We start from the raw sequence: 22,299 nt of genomic DNA, 5'->3' as shown, positions 1-22,299 counted from the left end.
TTTTGGGACGGAGTTTCGCTCTTGTTACCCAGGCTGGAGTGCAATGGCGCGATCTCGGCTCACCGCAACTTCCGCCTCCCGGGTTCAGGCAATTCTCCTGTCTCAGCCTCCTGAGTAGCTGGGATTACAGGCACGCGCCACCATGCCCAGCTAATTTTTTGTATTTTTAGTAGAGACGGGGTTTCACCGTGTTGACCAGGGTGGTCTTGATCTCTTGACCTCGTGATCCACCCGCCTCGGCCTCCCAAAGTGCTGGGATTACAGGCGTGAGCCACCGCGCCCGGCCAATCAAGATCATTTCTAAAGCTCCTAAATCAATTATTCCAGTTCAAAATCAATTATTCTCATTCTCCTGTTTGGCAGACTTTCTCCATAATACATGGTGTTAGAAAAGAAACACTTGTTATTAGTCCATGTAATGATACTGTAATCAGTTTTAATAATTTAAATTTATAGATTTGTTCTATTTGCATTGCAAAGAAATTTTCACACTGGAAAATATTCCTTAAACTTTTGTTATAAAAAGTATTTCTGCAGGGCACATTGCTTCATTTTTTTGGACTACTGGACTATTATTTTAAAATTTTTTATTTTGGCCAGCTGCAGTGCCTCTTGCCTGTAATCTCAGCACTTTGGGAGGCTGAGGTGGAGGATCACTGGAGCCCAGGAGTTTAAGAACAGCCTGGGCAAAATGGCGAGACTGCACCTCTATTTCTTTTTAAATTAAAAACAAAATAAAAACATTTATTTCAGACTTTTAACATCACAGATTTTTTTTTTTTCTGAGACTGAGTTTTGCTCTTCTTGTCTAGGCTGAAGTGCAATGGCATGATCTCAACTCACTGCAACCTTTGCCTCCCACGTTCAAGTGACTCTCCTGCCTCAGCCTCTCAAGTAGTTGAGATCACAGGCATGAGCCATCACACCCAGCTAATTTTGTATTTTTAGTAGAGACAGGGTTTCACCATGTTGGCCAGGATGTTCTTGAACTCCTGACCTCAGTGATCCATCGACCTTGTCCGCCCAAAGTGCTGGGATTACAGATGTGAGCCACCGCGCCTGGCCCAGATGAAAAAATTTTAAACAAAATAGAACTCTAGCAAAATAATTTTAAAAATGTAACCTTGAATATATCACAGTGGTAACATTACTGAGCTTTGCATTTTTGTGCTGTACAGTGACACCAACAGTAAATTTGTCACTATTTTTTTATGCATTCATAAAAGGGAGATTCCATTTTTCTTCTTTGAATTGGCAATTAAAAAAATTTTAAAACTTTTGTGAAAGCAGAAGCAAAGAGCTCATGAAAACAGAAGTGTTCTGAGTGTAAGTTTTGCAATAATTTCTATTGTTACCATAGAGTGCAAGAAACTCTGGTTCATTTTTGCTCTCCCCAAATTAGCTCTATGATGGCAAAAACAAAACAAAACAAAAATCAAACAAAAATTTACCTGGTTTTACTCTTCCTTTGAAATACTTATTATGATTGTGGTTATGCTTTCATTTTATGTCTGTTCCTTCACCACTGAACTGAAAGATATTTCAGTATCGGGACTATGTACTCACAGTTCCATACCTGGCATGTATGATCATTGACTAAAATGCACATTTTTATTCATCTGTGAATTGAAGCAGTTGGACTAAATTTTCCAGGTCCCTCTAACTTTGTTTCTGTGATATATGTTAATTTACTTTGAATTACCTAAGCCCAGAGAGTTAATTTTTTTCCCTTAATTTCTAGCCTTTTATTGTTCATTAGTCCTCTTTCTAAATAATGACACGTGTCCTAATTCAATTTGAAGATAAAGTAGTACAAACAGCTAGCATGGTACTAAGTAAGTTTAGACAGGAAATGCATTTCTGAGGGAGTGCCATAGAGTCTGCTGTTGAAGCCAACCAACTCCTACCTCTTGGAAAGTCAGGGTTTCCATTTAAAAAATAAGTTTAAAAACTAAAAAGGCAGGTAAAGGCAAATCAAACTTAAGAACAATTTCTACATGGAGAATCTGCTGCTCTAAAGTTTACAGATAATAAAGCACAAGTTTTGTTGGTGAACCTGCCACTAAGCGCAAGAACATAATCCAGCTCAACATGGTTGTCCCTTGTACCAACAGAACTCCAGTAACTTCAGTGAGAAGAGTCATGGCCCTACAGTTGACTATACACGTTTCTTTAATGTAAGTCAAAACCCATTACAATGCATCCTGTTACAATGGAAATCTTACTTTTGGAAGTTCACTTAATTATTTTGAGCAATACTGTATACAACCCAACAGATACAATAATTGACAACTTGTTGAAATGTTACAGCTAAACCACAAAGAGTAACTGAGTAACATTGACAACCCCAATAAAGTATTTATTCTTATACTGTGCTCAACATTAGATGACTATAAAATTCGACTGGCAAAGGGAGATCAAAGAATTGTGCTTTATTTTGAGCCTGAATGGGATGAAAAGGAGGTTAGGAAATCCTAAGCGGAAAAATATTTAAATGATTGTGCTTTCTATATTTTTCTTACTACCCATTTCCAGTTATAAATCTTAGTATCTGTGCCTCTGCATACGATTTCTTTTAAGTACAATACTAAACATTCTTTAAAATCATTTTCTAATAACCATAAAAAGTACACTCAGGTAACCGTAAAATCATTTCCTTTTAGAAGAAAAGCATCAAATATTCAGGGAACTTTATTTTTAAAGAACAAATCAAGGGAGACACAGCTTTTGTTTACCCAAACATGCATAATCCAACCTGAATATAAAATGCACTTAATTGGTAAATTACACATGAAATACAAAGGGAATGCAATTTTACATAGGTAAAATGATTGCCAGCTACAGCAATTTAACAGTCAAATGTATCAGAACATTGTACATTAAAAAACAAAAATGACAACTTAAAGCCAATTATCTACAAAAAAACAAGGAAAATTCTGATATGGAATGGTCTGACTCAAAGCAAATAAGGCACCTGCTATGAATTTAGCGCAACCATAAAACAGAATAGTTAACCAAGATACTTGTTTCAAAAAGGGAAACAAGTACAGAGATTGATTAACTGGGTGAGAAAGGCAGTAACAATTTAGTTAAAAACCTGCTGGCCCAAGGTCAGTTGATTCATTTCTTATTCCAGAAAGTCCTTAACCACTCCGCTCCCTTACTGTTCTCCTTGTTTGAGGTTATCAGAAGCCCTCTATGAGGTTCACACTGTGTATAGACTAGGTAGCAGATTTCCCTTCTGTTCCTCTTAAAACAGCTTATTTTAAAGAAATATTTTAAAGGCAATTAACAAAGCAAACACAAGCAGCTTTCTTTCCAATGCATTAACACATAGACACTGCTCAGGTTTTTTTCACCAAGTTATGGCTAAGTATACAAAGAGCCAATACCTGCAGTTTTCAACAGTACTAGAAAACCCAAAACCTGCCCTATCACCCTCACCCTTACCATTAGTAAAAGGTAAATTTGATCAAGCATAACCTAGAAAATCATATAACAAAGGGAAGACTAAAGACTGATCCTTATCAGTAAATCCATTCAATTAAAGATGCCACTTTAGGCTGATGTGTCTAGTACTCTAAAGGCATTTCAATCATTAATCTAGAAAAAGCATTTCCAAAGTAAGTATAACTTTGTAGTTGATGTGCCTTTTTTTGCTAGCAAAAGTGCTATTTAACATGCTAAAATAAAATATCTTATGGCACATTGGCCTCAACAGCATGTTCTGATGAGGCATCCGTTTTTAGTAGTATTTTTCCCTAAAATTCTGTTTGGCATAGTAAACCCCTTGGATATACTAAAATAATTCTGGTGAAATCAAGGTAACATAAACCTTCCCTGACTGACTTCACTCCACCACGGTAGCTTCTAGTGAAACCAAAGTAACTGATTAAGTTAGAAAATGATCAATTTTTTCTTTTCAATGGCATCTTGGGTTACTATACTCACTCATGTAAAATCCACGGTAGTGTAATGGAAACAATATTGGTAAAATAGATGTCGCAGCTAAAGCATCTTTTATATTAGACATTTAGAAGCTTTTAAAAATATTTAGATGCTAAAGGTTGTGGTAAAACTAGGCTGTGTAGTTGTTCCATTTATAAGCACCTTATTACAGGACAGTTACATGACCCTATAAGGGAGTGTGCTTTCAGTTCAAGAGTAATAAAGTGCCTAGCTATATAAAAACCACAAGACTTCAAACTGTAATTTAAGCTAACTGCATTTAAACATTAGGGTTAACAAAATCTAGACCCTGTGTATGCAGACTTAGCCTAATTATCCATTGTTTTAATAACCACATTAAAAAAACTTATTCTTTATTGACTGAATAAGTAGGGTCCACTACTGTATCTTAATCAAATTTTATTGCTTTATTCATGTGGTGTTTTTTGCAAGGCACTGTGGTATGGACTAGAAAACTTGGAATGACTCATGAAGAAACCTTGGAATGACACATGAAGCATGATAGGAAAGTCATTCTGAGGCAGGATGCTTTACTGAATTGTTTTCAACCAGGGTATCAAACATCAGGAATGAGTTCAAGTTAAAATTCACAGGAGAATGGAAACATCTTAAGGTCAGTCACTTCACATGCCCATCCTGATACTTTGAATAATCTGGAAAATTGCTGCAAAAAGAAAGAGCAAATATTAAAATAAGTTTTGAATGAAATAGGTCTGGTGACTGACATATTTATTAAGGTAGCTGAAGAATCCAACCATACTCTTACATTTGCAAATGCGACATAACTTCATTATAATAAGAAGTGAAGACAGACCTATCTGAATAAATAAAACAATGAAATGCCCCTGAGTTATTTTTTTTCTTAGCTTCCCTGAATTTTATGTCTAAGTATCCAAGTAATCATTTTATAAAGAACTTAAAGCACCAAAGCAAACAGGTTTTTCTAGCATAGAATTATTTTGGTTTATCCCTAAATAATTAAGCATCCTTTTAAGGCCTGGCCTATAACACACGCATGTTTCCTCATTCTCACAAAGCTGAAATTCAATAATCTTTAGGTTATATAAACTGCTTGGCTCTCAGCCACTTATCAGGAAAGCTTCCAATTGGTTAAGTGCAGAAGAAAGGCAAAGTGAAACATTTAACAGAAATCTCAGTAACTTTAGAATGTGGAAAACAAACATCCACTTCAATATTAACAGCTTGCATATTAAGATGATAAATGGAGAGAGGAAAGACTTTTTTTTGTAATCTATTTGCAAAGGCAAGTGTCTGTTACTGACAGCAGGCTGCTCTGACAATTTTTTTTTTAACCATATGTCAAACGTTTCTTTTATTAACCTAAAAACATTTGACTAACACATTAAAATGCCAATCAAGTACATTTCCACTATAGTGAATCAATTCTTTGCACAAGCTTTACTTGATAAAATATACTCAATTTTGACATTAAGACATTAGATTCTGGCATATGTTAAATCAAGTTCTAACATCTATATGTACATATTTATAAGTTTCTTTGCAAAGACTGATAATGGAGTTACAAAACATTCTAAATTCTCATTCCATGAGGTTTTGTTCGGTCTTACATTTCTTCCAACTCGATCATTACCAAGGACCTGACCTCCTTTCTGATCTCCAGTGAGTACAAATCAAGCTGGGAGAAGTTTCTGGAGCACCACCCTCTGTGCATATGTGGAACAAATAATTTGGTTCAGATGAAATAGAATCATGTGGAGTCCTCGGCAGGTTGGCTGAGAACTACGCAGGTAGGACTCATTACTGACCGGTCACCACGTCATCCTAAACCCTTTCACCCAAGACCCTACTGATGGGAGTGCCCAAGACACTTACCAGAGCCACAAACAACAAAAATGAAGAGAGCCAATAACCAGGGTCCTACAGACGCCTTCTCTTCGGGGGCATTTCTCTGCAAAAGCGAAAATCCACCATTTCAGATGCAGAGAAACGACTCGGACCCCAGGCTCCCACAGCCGGCACCCCGGTCGCTGGGCCTCCTTACCTCACAGGTCTCCAGTTCCCAAGCCCCCACATTCGGCTGGCTCACAGACTCGGGCCCCTACCCCTCCACAGCACCAGCCCACAGTCGGCCGGGTCCGAGACAAAACGCGACGCAGCCCCAGGGACCCAGACTCAGCACCGGCTGCGGAACGCAGAGGGGCGCCCGGTCTTTCCTTACCGAGGTCTTAGCGACGTTACCGCGCTGGGTGATGTTCTTGCTGTGCTTCTCGTTGGCCATACGGATCCTCTGCTTGGCGACCATCTTCGCGGCGCCACCACCTGCCCCGGCCACCCCTCGGACTAGCTCGCTCGCCTGCCTCCTCTCGAGCCGCTGCGAGGCTCCGCTTCTAGGTGCCCGCGCCGCCGGAGCGCCGACGTTCTCAGGCCAGGCGCTAGCTTCGGCCGCTGGGCCTGGGCGCGGCAAACGCGGAGGCTGAGCACTAGCTGAGCGCCGGCCGCCTACTGACTGGCCGAGGGAGGCGGGTGCGCGGATGGAAGAGAACTGGCCGCCCGGTCGTTCTCACGCCACCGTCACCGCCGCTTTGGCCGCCGCTGGGAGCGCGGAGTGAAAGAGGAAGGAAACGCAACGCAACAACCGGACGGTGCAGCCAGCCGCCTCGATCTACTTTGGGTTCTGCTGCCAACGTCAGCACTAGGCGGGCTCCGCCCCGCGGAAGTGCGCGCCCCTCCTGCTGGAGAAGGAGGGCGAAAGCAAGCGCACCCGCCCCAGTTCAGCCCTCCCAAGCCCTGTCAAACGTCGCCCCGAATCTGCGCGTGCGCGTTCGGGCGCCTTTTCCGCGTCCCCCCCGCAACCGGAAGTGAATTGGCCCCGAGGTTGATAGCTCCGGAAATACTAACTCGCTGTCTCCACGCCTGAGGAGACGTGTAGGGGCCGGGTGCCGCCCTCGTGAACTCTCACCCGAGTGGATGGGTTTCTCTTTCCGGGACAATATGGCGCCGTCCACGCCGCTCTTGACAGGTGAGTTCTGAACAAGCAAGGGACTCTTTCTTCACACCAGTTTCTTATTTTTGTCTTTGCTTTTGAGAACTACCCGAGGAACCGGGGAGTCAGATCTGCCTTTTCTTGTGGCTTGCGGAAAGGCCGGACTGTCTCTTGGCTTTCTTAATATAGCGTAGCAATCGGAAGTGAAGACTCCGCCTCTGGGCTTTCGTATTCCCCCTCCCTTTCACCCTTCCATCATTCTTGTCTGCAGATTCATCTTCTACAGGAATAGAAGAAGGGGGAGAAAATCAGAATGTGCTAGTTGAATTTGTGACACCTGGGTCTGCAATACTGGTGTTACACGGGCCCCTGTGAAGTCATTTAACTCTATAATAAGGACAAAGATAAACATAAGAGTTAGTCCACTAGGATGACCACGCACGTTAAATACACCTGGACTTAATTCCAAATTCTTTTCTTCCTGCCTTAATAAGGTTTGTAGGACCGAATAGGGAGAGGAGCTGTAATGCAGGTTTCAAATAACGAAGCTGTGGTTGGGAGAGGGTGTAGCAGTGAGCATGATAGAGATATTATAGCAACATTGGATTTTGAAATTGTTATAAGCGTATTAGAAGTAGAGCATTACAGGACTCTTGGAATTTTAAAGCCGAAGACTGTGTGTAGTGTTAGAGAAGATAATAAACTTATATTGTACAATGCTGGGGAAGTTGCTTTACTAGGTTGTGGCTAGGAGTCTTTGCATATGAGTATTAAGTAAGGAAAAGAGGGTTGAGAAGGAAAAGAAAGCTTTGGTTGTGATTAACTATTAGTTGGAAAAAAGTCATTAAGAGAAAGGTCTGCATTTAAAAAGGGAGGCTATTCCCTCCCATTCTCCCACCCCACCCCTTGAAAGGAAACTTACAACATTTTTGCACTTTTTGCCATTCTACATTTTTATTTTTATATTTCAAAATATTTGTTATTAAGCACCATGCCCACTGATACTCTGTCTTCTACAGTTTAGTCATCATTTATCAAACGCTGACTGTAATCTGCTAGATAATATGCTAGGCAAAGACTGTTTAAAAGGTAAAATTACATAATAAATTATTTTTGGGTTCATAAAGGTTCCTTGTTATTCACAATTTTTAATACTGAATGCTTATTTGAACTCAGTGAAAAAATTAATACATTGAAAAATCTGATAAATAGCCCCTCCTTTAAAAATGCCTATAGTAGTTCCTCACTGCTTACAGGGCAGATTGAATCCTGAGTAGCATAGGGTATATAACCATTTATAATCCTTGAATAGCTCTTGAGACTCATTTATTTCCTTACCATCCCATCTTATTTTGTGCTCCATCAATACTGAGCTGCTTCTGAGTCCCTTTGAACAACCTATTTCTTCAGTCTAATATTATCCTATCCCTCTTGTTGATTTTGCAAACTCTTTTCATCTGTTAAAATTCATTTTAGACACCATTGTTCTGTAAAGCCTTTCCTCACTCTACCCAGATAGAGTCAGTCACTTCCTGGGTTATTTTCGTACTTCAAGAACATTTGAAACTTTTTTTCACTTACTAAGTAGGATAATTAGACATTCACTTGTCTTTGTCCCCTGCTAGACTGTGAGTCCTTCAATGTCAGGGTCAGGGTCTTATTGATATCTGTCTCCTCAGTACCTAGTGCAGTGCCTGGTAAACAATAGATACTGTAAATCAGGGGTCCCCAACCCCCCAGGCCACAGACTGGTACCGAACGAGCATTACCACTTGAGCTTCCCCCTCCTGTCAGATCAGCAGGGGCTTTAGAATCTTATAGGAGCCCAAACCCTACTGTGAACCATACAAGAGATCTAGGTTGTGTGCTCCTTATGAGAATTTAATGCCTGATGATCTGAGGTGGAAGAGTTTCAACAGTTTCATCCCCAAACCATCCCCCTCCCGTTTGTGGAAATAATTGTCTCCCACAAAACCAGTCCAGCCTGACCAACATGGTGAAACATGGTGAAGGATAATGTTTAGATTATCCCTCTAAATTAATTGGCACCAGGAACCGGTTTCATGGAAGACAATGAAAGGATTGTCGTGGAAGGATAACGTTGAGATTATTTTTCTAAATTAATGAAGGATATTAATTTCACTTTATAGTCAAATTAACCAAGGATGACAATTGTTTTACAGTGCTTAAAATCAGGGACTTTGTAGGAGTTTAAAGTTGTCTGTTCAGTCTGCTCGTCATATTTTCATATTGTTAGATGCCCAGAGAGATTAAGTGATCAGATTCATACTGCAAATTGTCAGGATTAGGATTATATGTATTCAGATTGTTCAACTCCGTGGTTCATTCTCTTTCACTAGAACAGACTGTTTAATCTTTTAAACATACTCAATGTAGATACTTCATTCAACAATAGAATCTTTCAAAATATTTTGTTAAATTTAGACTCATTGGATTTTAGAGCTGTGAATAATTTGCAGATTAGCCAGTAAATTTTGTTAACCCCGACTTTTAATTGGGAATGACAAAAAAGCCAAAGCAAGTGAAAAGGGGATATTTTTTTAAACTCATATAACCTAAAAGCCTCAGTACTGCTAGATCCAGATACTAAATATGGCTTCAGAAATCTGTTTTTTTTTTTTTTTTTGAGGTGGAGTTTCACTCCTGTTGCCTTGTTGCCCAGGCTGGAGTGCACCGGCTCGATCTTGGCTCACTGCAACCTCCACCTCCTGGGTTCAAGCTATTCTCCTGCCTCAGCCTCTCAAGTAGCTGGAGTTATAGGCATACATCACCACGCCCAGCTAATTTTGTGTTTTTAGTAGAGATAAGGTTTCACCATGTTGGTCAGGCTGGTCTCGAACTCCTGACCTCAGGTGATCTGCCCACCTTGGCTTCCCAAAGTGCTGGGATTACAGGCGTGAGCCACTGCGTCCAGCCAGAAATCTGTTTTTCTTCATCCCTAGGCTCTTGCTTTCCTCCAGATTAAATTCATTTTTAAACTGACACTGAACCAACTCCCAGCTCCAAAGGAAAGGACACGTTTTTGCCAGTAGTCTCAGGAAAAATCTTAAGGCTAGCTATCATTGACTTTGTTTGGCCCTTGTTCATCTTTGTATCAGTCAACGTTTAATCATGTAGTCAGGACTAAATTATATTCTCACTCCAGATACTCCTCAAAAGAAAATGAGCACCTCCTAAAGAAGAGGAGCTGGATGCTAGGCACATAAAACAACAATGTCCATTATGTGAAATTCATATTGTCTAATCTGCTTGACCGGTTGAAGTCACTGAGACAATTTATTCAAAATTGAGTTATTTTCCTACACTGATGAGTAGTTCAGTGAACATAAAAGTTGGGAAAAGTATATTTTAAAGATGACTACACCCCTAGGATCCTTGTTTATTGAAGCCCTGTGTTTTTCTCTAACTCAGGCCTAGAGCAATAAATTGTGTATGAGTCTCTAAAAAGGCTAGTAAGCTTAGAAAAGGTTATATAGATGTTTAATGTATTTCACACAGTGACTGTGTGAAACTCTGGGGTTTATTTGTTGTTTTAATGAAAAAAACTGCTTGCATTCTAGGTTTTTCTTTCTACTAGAACATATTGCTGATCCCATTTGATTGAAGGAGGAAATCAGTAAAAACCAGGAATCACACAAACTCAGAATACGCTATATTAAGCTAAGTACACATTGTAGTTTCACATTCAGATACTTCTAATTAAAAAGGATTCCTTGTAGAAAGTTACATGTAGAAAAAAATTGTTTCAGTATTGAAAAGTTTTTTAGTTCAAATTTATTTTGGCTTTTATTAGTTTTAAAACAGTTTATGTTCTGTTATGGACCTAATTTTGTGTCTTTCCTAATAAACTTTGTATCACAGCTTAGGAGTAAATCAATTAATTCAACTATATATCCTTTTATTCAAATTAAAATGAAACTACAAACTAATTAAATCTACCAAGGCATCTTAGAAGTACAAAATGTCAGTTTGGGCAAGGTGGCTCACACCCATAATCCCAACACTTTGGTAAGCCATCAGGCAGATTGGATTGCTTGAGCATAGTAGTTTAAGACCAGCCTAGGCAATATAGTGAAACCCTGTCTCTACAAAAAATACAAAAATTAACATGGCATGGTGGTACGTGACGTGATCATAGCTCACTGTAGCCTTGACCTCCCAGGTCCAACTGATTATCCTGCCTCAGCTATTCGAGTAGCTGGGACTACAGGCATATGCCACCGTGCCCAGCTAATTTTTGTAGAGACAGCGTCTCCCTGTGTTGCCCAGGCTGGTCTTGGATTCCTGGGCTCAAGCCATTTGCCTGCCTCGGCCTCCCAAAGTGCTGGGATTACAGGGGTGAGCCACCACCCCTGAACTCTATTTCCTTTTCCAGCTTCATCATCCTCTAGTTACACAGGCCTTCTTTCCATCGCCCAATGCTCTGTCATTTTTCTTTCGTTGGAGTTTTTGCACTTGTTTCTGTTCTCTTTGCTTGTTAACTGCCATTGATCCTTTAAATCTCAGTATACAAATAACTTGAGGATGCTTTCCCTAGCTTTCCATTTTTAGGTCAAAACTTTCTATTATACCCTCAATGATACCATATATCTTTCCTTTGTAGCACTAAACACAGGTATACAATTTTGTATATTTGGCTAATTGATTACTGTTTGCAAAGGTCAATGAGGTCAGAGACAATGCTGCTTTTCTTATCTATTATATCACCAGTGTTCAACACAGGCCTAGGAGGGAGGTAGTTCGTTTTTTTCCTGCCAAGCATTTGTTGAATAAATGAATCTGTTTATTTGGTTCAGCTTTAGAAGCATTTAATTCAGCCATTTATAAAAATATAGTCTAGGCTAGGCACAGTGACTCACACCTGTAATCTCAGCACTTTGGGAGGCTGAGGAGGGAAGATTGCCTGAGCCCAGGAGTTCAAGATCAGCCTGGGCAACAGTGACACTCTGTTTCTACAAAAAAAAAAAAAAATCGCCAGGCATGGTGGCACATGCCTGTAGTCCCAGCTACTTGGGAGACTGAGGTAGGAGCATTACTTAAGTCCAGGAGTTTGAAGTTGCAGTGAGCCACAATCGTGCCACTGTACCCCAGCCTGGGTGACAGCAAGACCCTGTCTCAAAGAAATAAATTTAACAATTTAAAAATAAGAAATATGACCTCATTCTATAGATGATTATTTAATCTTTAACTTTGTTTCCACTTAATTTTTTAGGATATTACTGTCATTGGGGCGTTAATAAATGAATATCTCATTCCACTTGTTCTTTTAATTTGAGAAATTTTGAAAATAATGTCTTATAGTTCTAAAAACTTTAAATATGTACTATATTTTTTATTACTGTGTATAAAGCATACAGCTGTCTTGTGTTCTAGTATTTCCATTTTACAGATTAGGGCACAGATTCAGAGATGGTAGTGTATCCAAGATTCTACAGGCAGTTATAAATTTAAGTCGGCCTCTGAGTTCATGTCCTCTCTATCACACCACGGCTGCCTTTCTTTCAGTGGTGACAGTTAAAGTTTCAAGTTTTTATTTAAAAAGTTACGTATTTCTTAGCAAGTGTATAATTTTATGTAACAGTAAGAAAATGTGCCCTTTTGTTGCTAATATTCTATAGTTCAATGAAATATTGAATGATTTCACATTTTGACTAAAGCTGTTTTAAAAAAAATTTTTTGTGTTAACTGAATCTTTTTTAACAAAGTAATTGTTATTGTTTTCATTTTATTTCTTTAGTCCGGGGATCAGAAGGACTGTACATGGTGAATGGACCACCACATTTTACAGAAAGCACAGTGTTTCCAAGGTATGGTTTATTTTGTTAAGTAATGTTATAGGGAACATATGGTAAATCTAAAATGTTTTTATTGGTGGTGTATTTTGAACAAAAAAGGAAAAGAACAGATGTTTCTTGGTACATATTGTATAATACTAACTGAAGATGAAAATAATTCATGTTCTCTATCAAGGAAAATGATCTTCAGATCTGAAAACAGTAACTTAAGCCTATTTATAAGGTAGGGGGAGCAATACTAAGAAAAAGTGTGGACATTAGTGTAATTGAATACAAACCTTTAGTTTACAAGAGTTTTATCTTAAGGAATGAGAAAAACTTGCAAATTTGATAGCCAGATCATTTCCAGTCATCTTAGTGAAATCAGAATGAAAAAGATATTAAAAGGAAGGATGTATATATGTACATAGTATATAGCTAACTAGATATATTTTTTTTCCCAAAAAAAGCAATGGATGAGTAAACCAAAAACCAGTTAAAAATGCTTATTTATAGGGGGAGAGAGTTACAGGATGCAGGTGACACATCTGTGAATGAGCTTTGTTATAGTTTTGACTTTGGACCATATAATTGTTTTAGACTTAAAAATTAAAATAATTAAAGTGGGAAACTAAAATAAGTGATCCTAGCCTTATATCATGTTGGTGGCATGACCATATGAAGATCTGCCAAACTCTTTTTTTTTTTTTTTTTTTTTTTTTTTTTTTGAGACTGAGGAGTTTCACTCTTGTTGCCCAGGCTGGAGTGCAGTGGCTCGATCTCGGCTCACTCCAACCTCTGCCTCCTGGTTCAAGCAATTCTGCCTCAGCCTCCCAAGTAGCTGGGATTACATGTGCCTGCCACCATGCTCGGCTAATTGTTTTTGTGCTCGTAGTAGAGACGGGGTTTCACCATGTTGGCCAGGCTGGTCTTGAACTCCTGACCTCGGGTGATCCACCTGCCTCAGCCTCCCAAAGTGCTGGCATTACAGGCATGAGCCACCTCACCCAACCTAGTAGTTTTATTTTTAACTGAAAGTTTATATTGTCATTTGAATCCACTATAAGATAGAGTAAATTAATTATATTAATGTTCTTAGGAACCAAGATTTTTGAACATTAGCGTGAAAGGTAGACTTGCTTATATCAATATGAACTCATTGTTTATTTTCAGAAAACATTTACATTTCCTAGTTCTGTCCACTGAAAATGCCTGGAAGCAGTAATAACATAGTAGCAGTGAATACCCCAGCCTCACAGATTGTGATTTCTAAATACAGTTCTTCACTGAAAAGAACCACTTCTTGGAGAAGTGGTCCACTCTAAGTCTGGGACAGAAAATGTACAAGTTGAGGTAGGGACTTTTGTGCCAAAAAGCAAAGAATCTCTAAAAGACTAATGAGATTTGGTTAAAGAGTCATAGGAATCAACTCAAAGATGGTAATATTAAGAATTATGAATAGAAGGGTAAAGCATGTCAAGTATATAAAATTTTTAAATCCATTTAAAAATTCCTCCTCCATTTAAACCTTACTGGTCAGCATCAGTGGTTGATGGAGGCTTCACTCCTAATTTTGAAAATTTATAAATAAAGGGAAGGAATCAAGCATTTATCTTGCCTTTCTTTGTTTCTCAGAGTAACCAAATACTTGGTGAGAAAAAGAACTTTATAGAAGAATTCCAGTTAATAAATGCAGAATGGATGCTTATCAGACAATTACCATTTTATAATCCTCAAGAAATTGATCTAGGCCACTGGTTCTCAAACTGTACCAAGCATCAGAATCATCTGAAAAGCTCGTTAAAACCCAGATTGCAGCTCTCTTTCCAAATGTTCTGATTCATTAGATCAGGGATAGGGCCCAATAATTTGCATTTTTAACAAATTCTCCAGTGACACTGATGCTGCAAATCTGGGGACCCCACTTTAAGCACCATTGATCTAGGCAGATGATCATCAAAAGATGCTGAAACCTTTAGCTGAACTGTTTGATGATTGTTAATAGGGAACTTTATAATCAAGCTGGTATTATCTGAGTCAGTTGACCAATTTTTATTAAGCCCAGTTCTCTAGAACCTTGCTGTAGAAGCATGGGCCCAACCAGGACCAACTATATTGGCATCACCACTGAGCCAGTACAGAAATGCATCTCAGGCCCTATCCAGCTTACTGAATCAGAATCTGTATTTTAGATCCTCAGATGATTTATATGCAAATTTTTTTTTAGACAGTCTTGTGCTGCTGTGCAGGCTAGAACGCAGTGGCATAATCATGGCTCACTGCAACCTCAACCTCCCAGGCTCAAATGATCTCCTGCCTCAGTATCCCAAGTAGCTGGGACTACAGGTGCATGCTACCATGCCTGGCTAATTTTTGTATTTTTTGTAGATGGGATCTCACTGTGTTGCCTAGGCTGGTCTCCAACCCCTGGGCTTAAGAGATCTACTTGCCTTGGCCTCCCAAAGTGCTGGGATTATGGGCCTCAGCCACCACACCCAGCCTGTATGCACATTGTTTTATTTATTTATTTATTTATTTATTTATTTATTTTGAGGTGGAGTTTCACTCTTGTTGCCCAGCAATGGAGTGCAACGGTGTGATCTCAGCTCACTGCAACCTCTGCTTCCTTGGGTTCAAGCGATTCTCTGCCTCAGCCTCCTGAGTAGCTGGAATTACAGGCACCCACTACCATGCCCAGACAATTTTTTGTATTTTTAGTAGAGATGGGGTTTCACCATGTTGACCAGACTGCTCTTGAACTCCTGGACTCAGGTGATCCACCCACCTTGGCCTCCCAAAGTGCTGGGATTACATGAGTAAGCCACCATGCCCTGCCCTGTATGCACATTAATATTTGAGAAGCATTATTCTAGAAAACCGAATCTGGCCGGGCACAGTGACTCATGCCTGTAATCCCATCACTTTGGGAAGCCAAGGTGGGTGGATCACTTGAGCCCAGGAGTTCAAGACCAGCCTGGGCAATATGGTGAAACCCCATCTCTATTTAAAAAAAAAAAAAAAAAAAAAAAAAAACAAATCTATGGCAAAGTTTTGTGCTACACTTCATGAGGTGTGCAATCCCAAGGCTGCAGGAGTAGGGAAGAAAGGGAAGTGAGGCAGGGAAGGAGTGAAAGCAAATATGATGGGAATATACTGAGCTGACCACAAATCCACAAAATATAGCCAGGTTGCTTGGTCGTGTGTGCAGAATGTCTCCAGAGAGGCTGTGTGCAACCTTTGTACTTAAGAACAATTTATTGTGGGGAGACAGGTAAGAAATTTACTGCAGCCTTTTAGCCTCTTTGGGTTGAATCTGAGTGCCAAAGCTCCTCTGTGTGCTGCTGTAGTACATGATTGGAACCATGCGGAAATATGGCCCTCAACCCTGCAGACTCCAAGATAACCAGTGGCATTAGAAGATGAGGTCTCTTCATTGAATGGTTGAGGCTTGGCAGCAGGAAGAGTTAGGTAGATACAAGGAGGCACATGATTGAGTCCAGTACAATCTCAGTATCACTAAGAGTAGAACAAAAATATGTGTCTCCTGATAAGTTATACAGTAGGAACAGTGCTGTACATATCTTCTATGACGTTTAAAAAAACTTTTTAAACTCAGGATTCAGTCAGTCTTTTACATGAGTAGTTCTCAAATGCTGCACATTAGAATGACCCTGGGGAGCTTTTAAAAAACCCAGATATCCAATCCAAGTATTGGGTATTAAATGATATTAAGGAGTTAATTTTGTGAGATGAAGTAGCATGGTGGTGATTATGTTTTTTAAAGGATACACTCTTTGGTTAGAGATGCATCCTGAAATATAGAATAATATAATAATGACATCTGGGTTTTGTGTTAGAATGTTATGGCATTAAAGACAAAAGTGAGGAATAGATAAACAAAATTGGCTTTCAGTTAATAGTTACTTCAACTTGATGATGAGTGCATAGGTGGATTATCACACTTTTTCTCTATTTTTTGTGTATATTTGAAATTTTTCATTCCAAAAATTATACCAGAAGGAAAGAGACAAAATTTCCCAATTGCCAAGACCAAGAAAATAATTGAATTCTGGATTCTGTAGTTTAGTAAGCTTGTCTTCAGCCTGAAACATGGCTCGAGAATAAGTTATTAAAAGGACAGTTTATAATCATTGAGATCCGTAATTGTTTATTGGAGTCAAAATGAGCTTCCTAAGAACAGATTGTTTCAAGCTTATCTCATTTCCTTTCTGGGTAGAATTTCCAGACACATCAGAGTAATACAACTGTAAACATAATTTTAGCAAAATATCTGAGAAATGAGAAAGTCTTTGGATTGCGTGATGATGACAGAATTGTCATTGGTTAAGGTCAGTAAAGTCAGCTGATTAATGAGTTAGTTTTAATTTGAAGGAAGGATGTTGGTGAGCCATAGGATCTTGTTCAGGGCTCACTGAACATTCTTATAAATAATTTAGATGATAGCTAAGTAACAGTTTTATGACTTATACATTACATACTTCTCTATGTAATATAAGGACTGACTGATGTTTTAAAAGAGAAAATAGAGATTTAAGTAGACCTCAATAGGCTGGAATGATAGGCTAAAACCTGGGTGGAATTTAACAAAGATAATTGTAAAATTCTGCCATGAGGTTCAGAAATGAGTTGTCTAAGTGTAGGATGGTATAGGATGGGGAACATCTTGATCATAGCGGCTTATGCAGGAAAGAGTTTTTTATTTTTTTGTGGTGGTGTCTCACGCTTTTGCCCAGGCTGGATGGTGGCACAAGGGCTCACTGCAACCTCTGCCTCCTGGGTTGAAACCATTCTCCTGCCTCAGCCTCCCGAGTAGCTGGGATTATAAGCACGCACCACTGCACCTGGCTAATTTTTGTGTTTTTAGTAGAGACAGGGTTTCACCATGTTGGCCAGGCTGATCTCGAACTCCTGACCTCAAGTAATCCGCCTGCCGTGGCCTCCCAAATTGCTGGGATTACAGGCATGAGCCACTGCACCATGGGAAAGAGATTTTAAAAATTGTTATTCGCTGGGCACGGTGGCTCACGCCTGTAATCCCAGCACTTTGGGAGGCTGAGGTGGGTGAATCACAAGGTCAAGAGATTGAGACCATCCTGACCAACATGGTGAAACCCTGTCTCTACTAAAAATGCAAAAATTAATTGGGTGTGGTAGCATGCACCTGTGGTCCCAGCTACAAGGAGGCTGAGGCAGGAGAATCGCTAAAACTTGGTAGGTGGTGGTTGCAATGAGCCAAGATTGCACCAGTGCACTCCAGCCTGGCGACAGAGCGAGGCTCCATCTCAAAAAAAAAAATGTTTTGTTATCTATAAACTGAGTGTAAGCTGTCATTATTGTGTGATTGCAGAAGCACAAATGTCAACTTCATTTGTGCAGATGAATTAATGTAAAGATAGTGTACAGGGATGTATTAGTCAGTTCTCAGTGCATTTGGTGTTATTTAGCAATTCAAATTATTTATTAGCCGGGAAGTTCTCATCTCATGTTGTGACTGCGCTAATGTACATCTACATGTACACAGATACATGTTTCTATTTGGGTGTTATCACTGGGTGATGTATTAATAGTAACTGTCTCCAGTTGACAGATACAGTACTTAGAGTTTTGATTACTTGATAGAATATTGCCAAGTAGTCTGATTTCCACAGATTCATTTTTGTATAGAATACTGCATCAGCATTTAGTTAAGTGAGGAGCTTCCTATTGTTGTTATACTTTCTATCACTACATGTGAGAAATTGATGGAAGCCCTACGACTCAAACTTATTCACTCAAAAGGCCTCTATTTTTTTCTTAAGATTGATCTGTTAATATGAAATCATTTTCCAGCTTACTTTACGGTGATTGTTAGTATTGCACTTTAAAGTATTTTGGCAGATGAAAGCATCTCGGAATTTTCTGAAATTTGTACAAGTTCTTAGTTATTAAATTCATAGTGAAATGATTGACTTTATAATCAGATTTTTAAAAATATTAATATTTATTGATTTAAACTTTTTTTTTTTTTTTTTGTCATTTTCAGGGAATCTGGGAAGAATTGCAAAGTCTATACCTTTAGCAAGGATGGAACCTTGTTTGCCTGGGGCAATGGAGAAAAGTTAGTATTCATTTACATAACATTATATTTTGTGTGTCATGAATATAAAACATAACTGGCATTATTTGAATAACAGATATTTGAGTCTCAATAAAATCCATCTTTTAATGTCATGATGTAGTGAGGGATTGCCTCTCATTACAGAGAATACCTTCTGTTGTTTCTGTTTATATGCCATGACTTGTTTATCTAGTTACTTAGAATTAAAAATTAATGTATGAAAAACATAATGCTAAAGAAGCTGAGAAATTGTTTTAAGTAGAGCTATAAGTTATTGGTTGGAGTTTTTTGAATCTGCACTGAGAAAATAATTCTCTATTCATTTAATCCTAGATGTAGATACTTTTTATCTTTGCTGTTAAATTACTAACAACTGTCTGCAGTTATTATTATTAGTCTTATGTATATATAAGTGTATATTATTCAAAAGCATGTTTAGTGTGTTACATATCAGTTTACAAAATTGGTTTTGAAAAAAAAAATTATGTTTATTAAATGCTTGTATTTTATTAAGAATACCAGTCCTTTTTAATTTTCCAAGAGTTACTACAACATTTTATTTCACAGACCAGGCAAATGCCAAAATATTTGTTGTGTGGCTTTAAGTTATTTATGTTGTTTTAAACCACATATAATACTGTTAGGTTTTTCAAAAGGGAGAAAATGAATGCATTCGTTTGAAAGGTAAATTTTAAATGTTGTTCTTTACAATGGTAATGTATTCAGAAGTCTCTCAACTCTCAGGTGAGATTGGATTAATATTTGCTTTTTAAAAATTGCCTACTAAAGGGAACATGTTGAATTAGTTGATTCACCTTTTATGACTGTAAGCAGCTGGCAGAATCTGCTTTTATAATTTAAAAACATTGGTCTTTTATTATTTTTCTTTTTTAAAAAAATTTTTTAATAGACACAGGGTCTTGCTCTGTTGACCAGATTGAGTTCAAACTCATGGCTCCAAGCAGTCCTTCTACCTCAGCCTCCCAAAATGTTGGGATTATAGGTGTTAGTAGCCACTGTGCTCAGCCTCTTTTTTTTTTTTTTTTTAATTATTGAATCTACTACTGCTCTCTATTTTTTATTTTTTATTTTTTTTGAGACAGGGTCTCACTCTGTCACTCAGGCTGGAGTGTAGTGGCATGATCTTGGCTCACTGCAACCTCTGCCTTTAGGTTCAAGCAATTTTCCTGCCTCAGCCTCCCAGTAGTTGGGACTGCAGGTGCATACCACCATGTCCCAGTAATTTTTGTATTTTTAGTAGAGACGGTGTTTCACCATATTGGTCAGGCTAGTCTCGAGCTCCTGACCTCAAGAGATCTGCTCACTTCAGCCTTTCAAAGTGCTGGCATTATAGGCATGAGCCACCATTCCTGGCCTCAGTCTACTACTCTGAAATTATTAATACTATGATTATAATGGGTCTTATCTACAATGTTAACGGTTTTAATCTTAGCCTCAAAAATAGGATGTGTTCTCAAAATTTCTTACTCTTTTTTGTGTAACCTACTGTGGGCACTTAATTTTTTTTTTTCTTTTTTTGTCTTCAGCAGTAAGTTGCAAGTCAGCAAAATTTTTTTTTAATCCATATTTTAGTTTGTATTATTTGAGTGAGTCAATAGAAATTTACTACCTAATGGGCTATACTGTACTTCTTTTCATTGTCTTTTTTTTTTTTCTTTTTTTTTTTTTTTTTTTTTAGGTATTCCTTATTCATCTAGCTTAGAATTTGTTGAATAAGTCTGTTTTTGTTAATGCCTCACTCATATCCTCACTTAGCCTTCTATTGGATTCAACTCTGAATCTTTTTAATATGTCCTCATATGTCATGTCCATGATTTTAATACATATCTTCTATACTAGGTTCTAGCATTTATTTCATTAAAGTGCTGTGACCACAATGGTACATATTGTTCTGGGACAATAGAGTTAGATTTCGTGTGTTGATTGCGATCTTTGTTCAATTTCTGGTTAACTAAGTCAGAAACCATTACTGATTCTTTTGATTTTTCTTCATTAAAATAAACATCCTTCATTAAACTAAGAATAACTGTTAAAGATCATCAGTTCTGAGTAGGCTCTGGTTGAAAAACAGAGAAAAAAAATAAAGGTTAACAACAACAACGGGAAGACAAGAAAGCGCCTTGTAATTCTAAAATAGGTTATTTGCAGCAAGTTGCAAAGAGTTCCATGTAGATGTGCGTGTTTAAATAGTATATGGTAATCTTTCATTCTTGTCAGTTACTGCTTATCTTAACCTCAGTTATTTTCCTCAAATCTGAGTAGAACAAAGTTACTTTGAGCATCTTCTGAAATATGGTAGAGTGTCTTTTTTTTTTTTTTTAACACCCCATAGTGTATAGTACATAAAAGTGAGTCAGGCCAAAGTGATTTCAAAGCTTGGCTGTGGCATTTATCTATAGTATGATCTTGGGCAAATCATCAAATCATTTTTTTTTCTAAGCCTAAATTTAACCACCTGTAAAACAGAAATGATGACATTTATAAGATTGTTTAAGGATTAAATGAGAAAAATGTACGTAAAATAGGTACATAGAAAACATTCCAAAATGGAACTGTTTTTATGATACAGTTGTCATTTTTGTACTGTACCATAATAATTCTTAGAGTCATATCTTTTAAAGATTGCTCTTGAGATTGTAACAGATGTCAAAAGTCTCCTTACTGATTTCCCTACTGATACAGCTTCCATTTACTTAAAAAAAAAAAAATTTTTTTTTTAATATATATTTTTAAGACAGGGTTTCACCATGTTGGTCAGGCTGGTCTTGAACTCCCAACCTCAGGTGATCTGCCCGCCTTAGCCTCCAAAGTGCTTGGATTACAGGCGTGAGCCACCTCGCCCAACCAAAAATTTTTTTTAATTGAGATGAGATCTTGCTGCGTTGCCCATGCTGGTTTTGAATTCATGGGCTCAAGCAATCGTCCTACCTTAGCCTCCCAAAGTGCTGAGATTACAGGCATGAGCCACCACACCTGGCCTATTTATTCAGATTTTAAAGTATGCTTTTGTGGACCAGGCATGATGGCTTTTGCCTGTAATCCCAGCACTTTGGAAGGCTGAGGCGGATGGATCACCTGAGGTCAGGAGTTTGAGACCAGCCTGGTCAACATGATGAAACCCCGTCTCTACTAAAAATACAAAAATTAGCCAGGCATGATGGCACACGCCTGTAGTCCCAGCTACCCAGAAGGCCGAAGCACTTGAACCTGCTTGCAGAGGTTGCCGTGAGCTAAGATAGTGCCACTGCACTCCAGCCTGGGTGACAGAGTGAGACTTCATCTCAAATAAAAAATTAAAATATACTTTTGTCATTTTTTCTAGCACCTCTGCCTTTCCTTTGGTTTGATAGACCTCAGCTTCTCTATAGATTAGTTTTATGTTCACTTAAAGGCATTGCTTTTTCCTTTTCAGCTGAAGGTGGAACCATCCA

At 38.4% G+C, this 22,299-nt stretch overlaps 2 protein-coding genes across 3 annotated transcripts in view; one reads left to right on the top strand and one right to left on the bottom strand.

Annotated features, from left to right (window-relative positions):
* Positions 1 to 2,154: 2,154 nt before the first annotated feature.
* SERP1 (stress associated endoplasmic reticulum protein 1) lies at positions 2,155 to 7,321 on the bottom strand. Its single transcript, XM_032263353.1, has 3 exons — positions 6,170 to 7,321; positions 5,824 to 5,899; positions 2,155 to 4,633 (listed from the first exon to the last, which is right to left on the bottom strand). Exons 1-3 carry the CDS (start codon positions 6,251 to 6,253, stop codon positions 4,593 to 4,595), a joined length of 201 nt encoding a protein of 66 aa, XP_032119244.1. The 5' UTR covers positions 6,254 to 7,321; the 3' UTR covers positions 2,155 to 4,592.
* Positions 6,834 to 22,299, top strand: part of EIF2A (eukaryotic translation initiation factor 2A) — a 38,312-nt gene continuing 22,846 nt past the window's right edge. Inside the window, exons 1-3 of one of the 2 annotated variants that reach the window (XM_032263342.1) lie at positions 6,834 to 6,970; positions 12,693 to 12,762; positions 18,773 to 18,847. In XM_032263342.1, the coding sequence (XP_032119233.1) occupies positions 12,723 to 12,762; positions 18,773 to 18,847 (115 nt within the window). In that variant the 5' untranslated portion in view covers positions 6,834 to 6,970; positions 12,693 to 12,722. The remainder of the gene's footprint in view (positions 6,971 to 12,692; positions 12,763 to 18,772; positions 18,848 to 22,299) is intronic. The other variant, XM_032263334.1, reaches the window with a different exon arrangement.

The sequence above is a fragment of the Sapajus apella genome, unplaced genomic scaffold (assembly GCF_009761245.1).
Source record: "Sapajus apella isolate SASKATOON/1434 unplaced genomic scaffold, GSC_monkey_1.0 scaffold4, whole genome shotgun sequence".
Classification (NCBI taxonomy): domain Eukaryota; kingdom Metazoa; phylum Chordata; class Mammalia; order Primates; family Cebidae; genus Sapajus; species Sapajus apella.
This window is presented reverse-complemented; position numbering and strand designations above follow the sequence as displayed.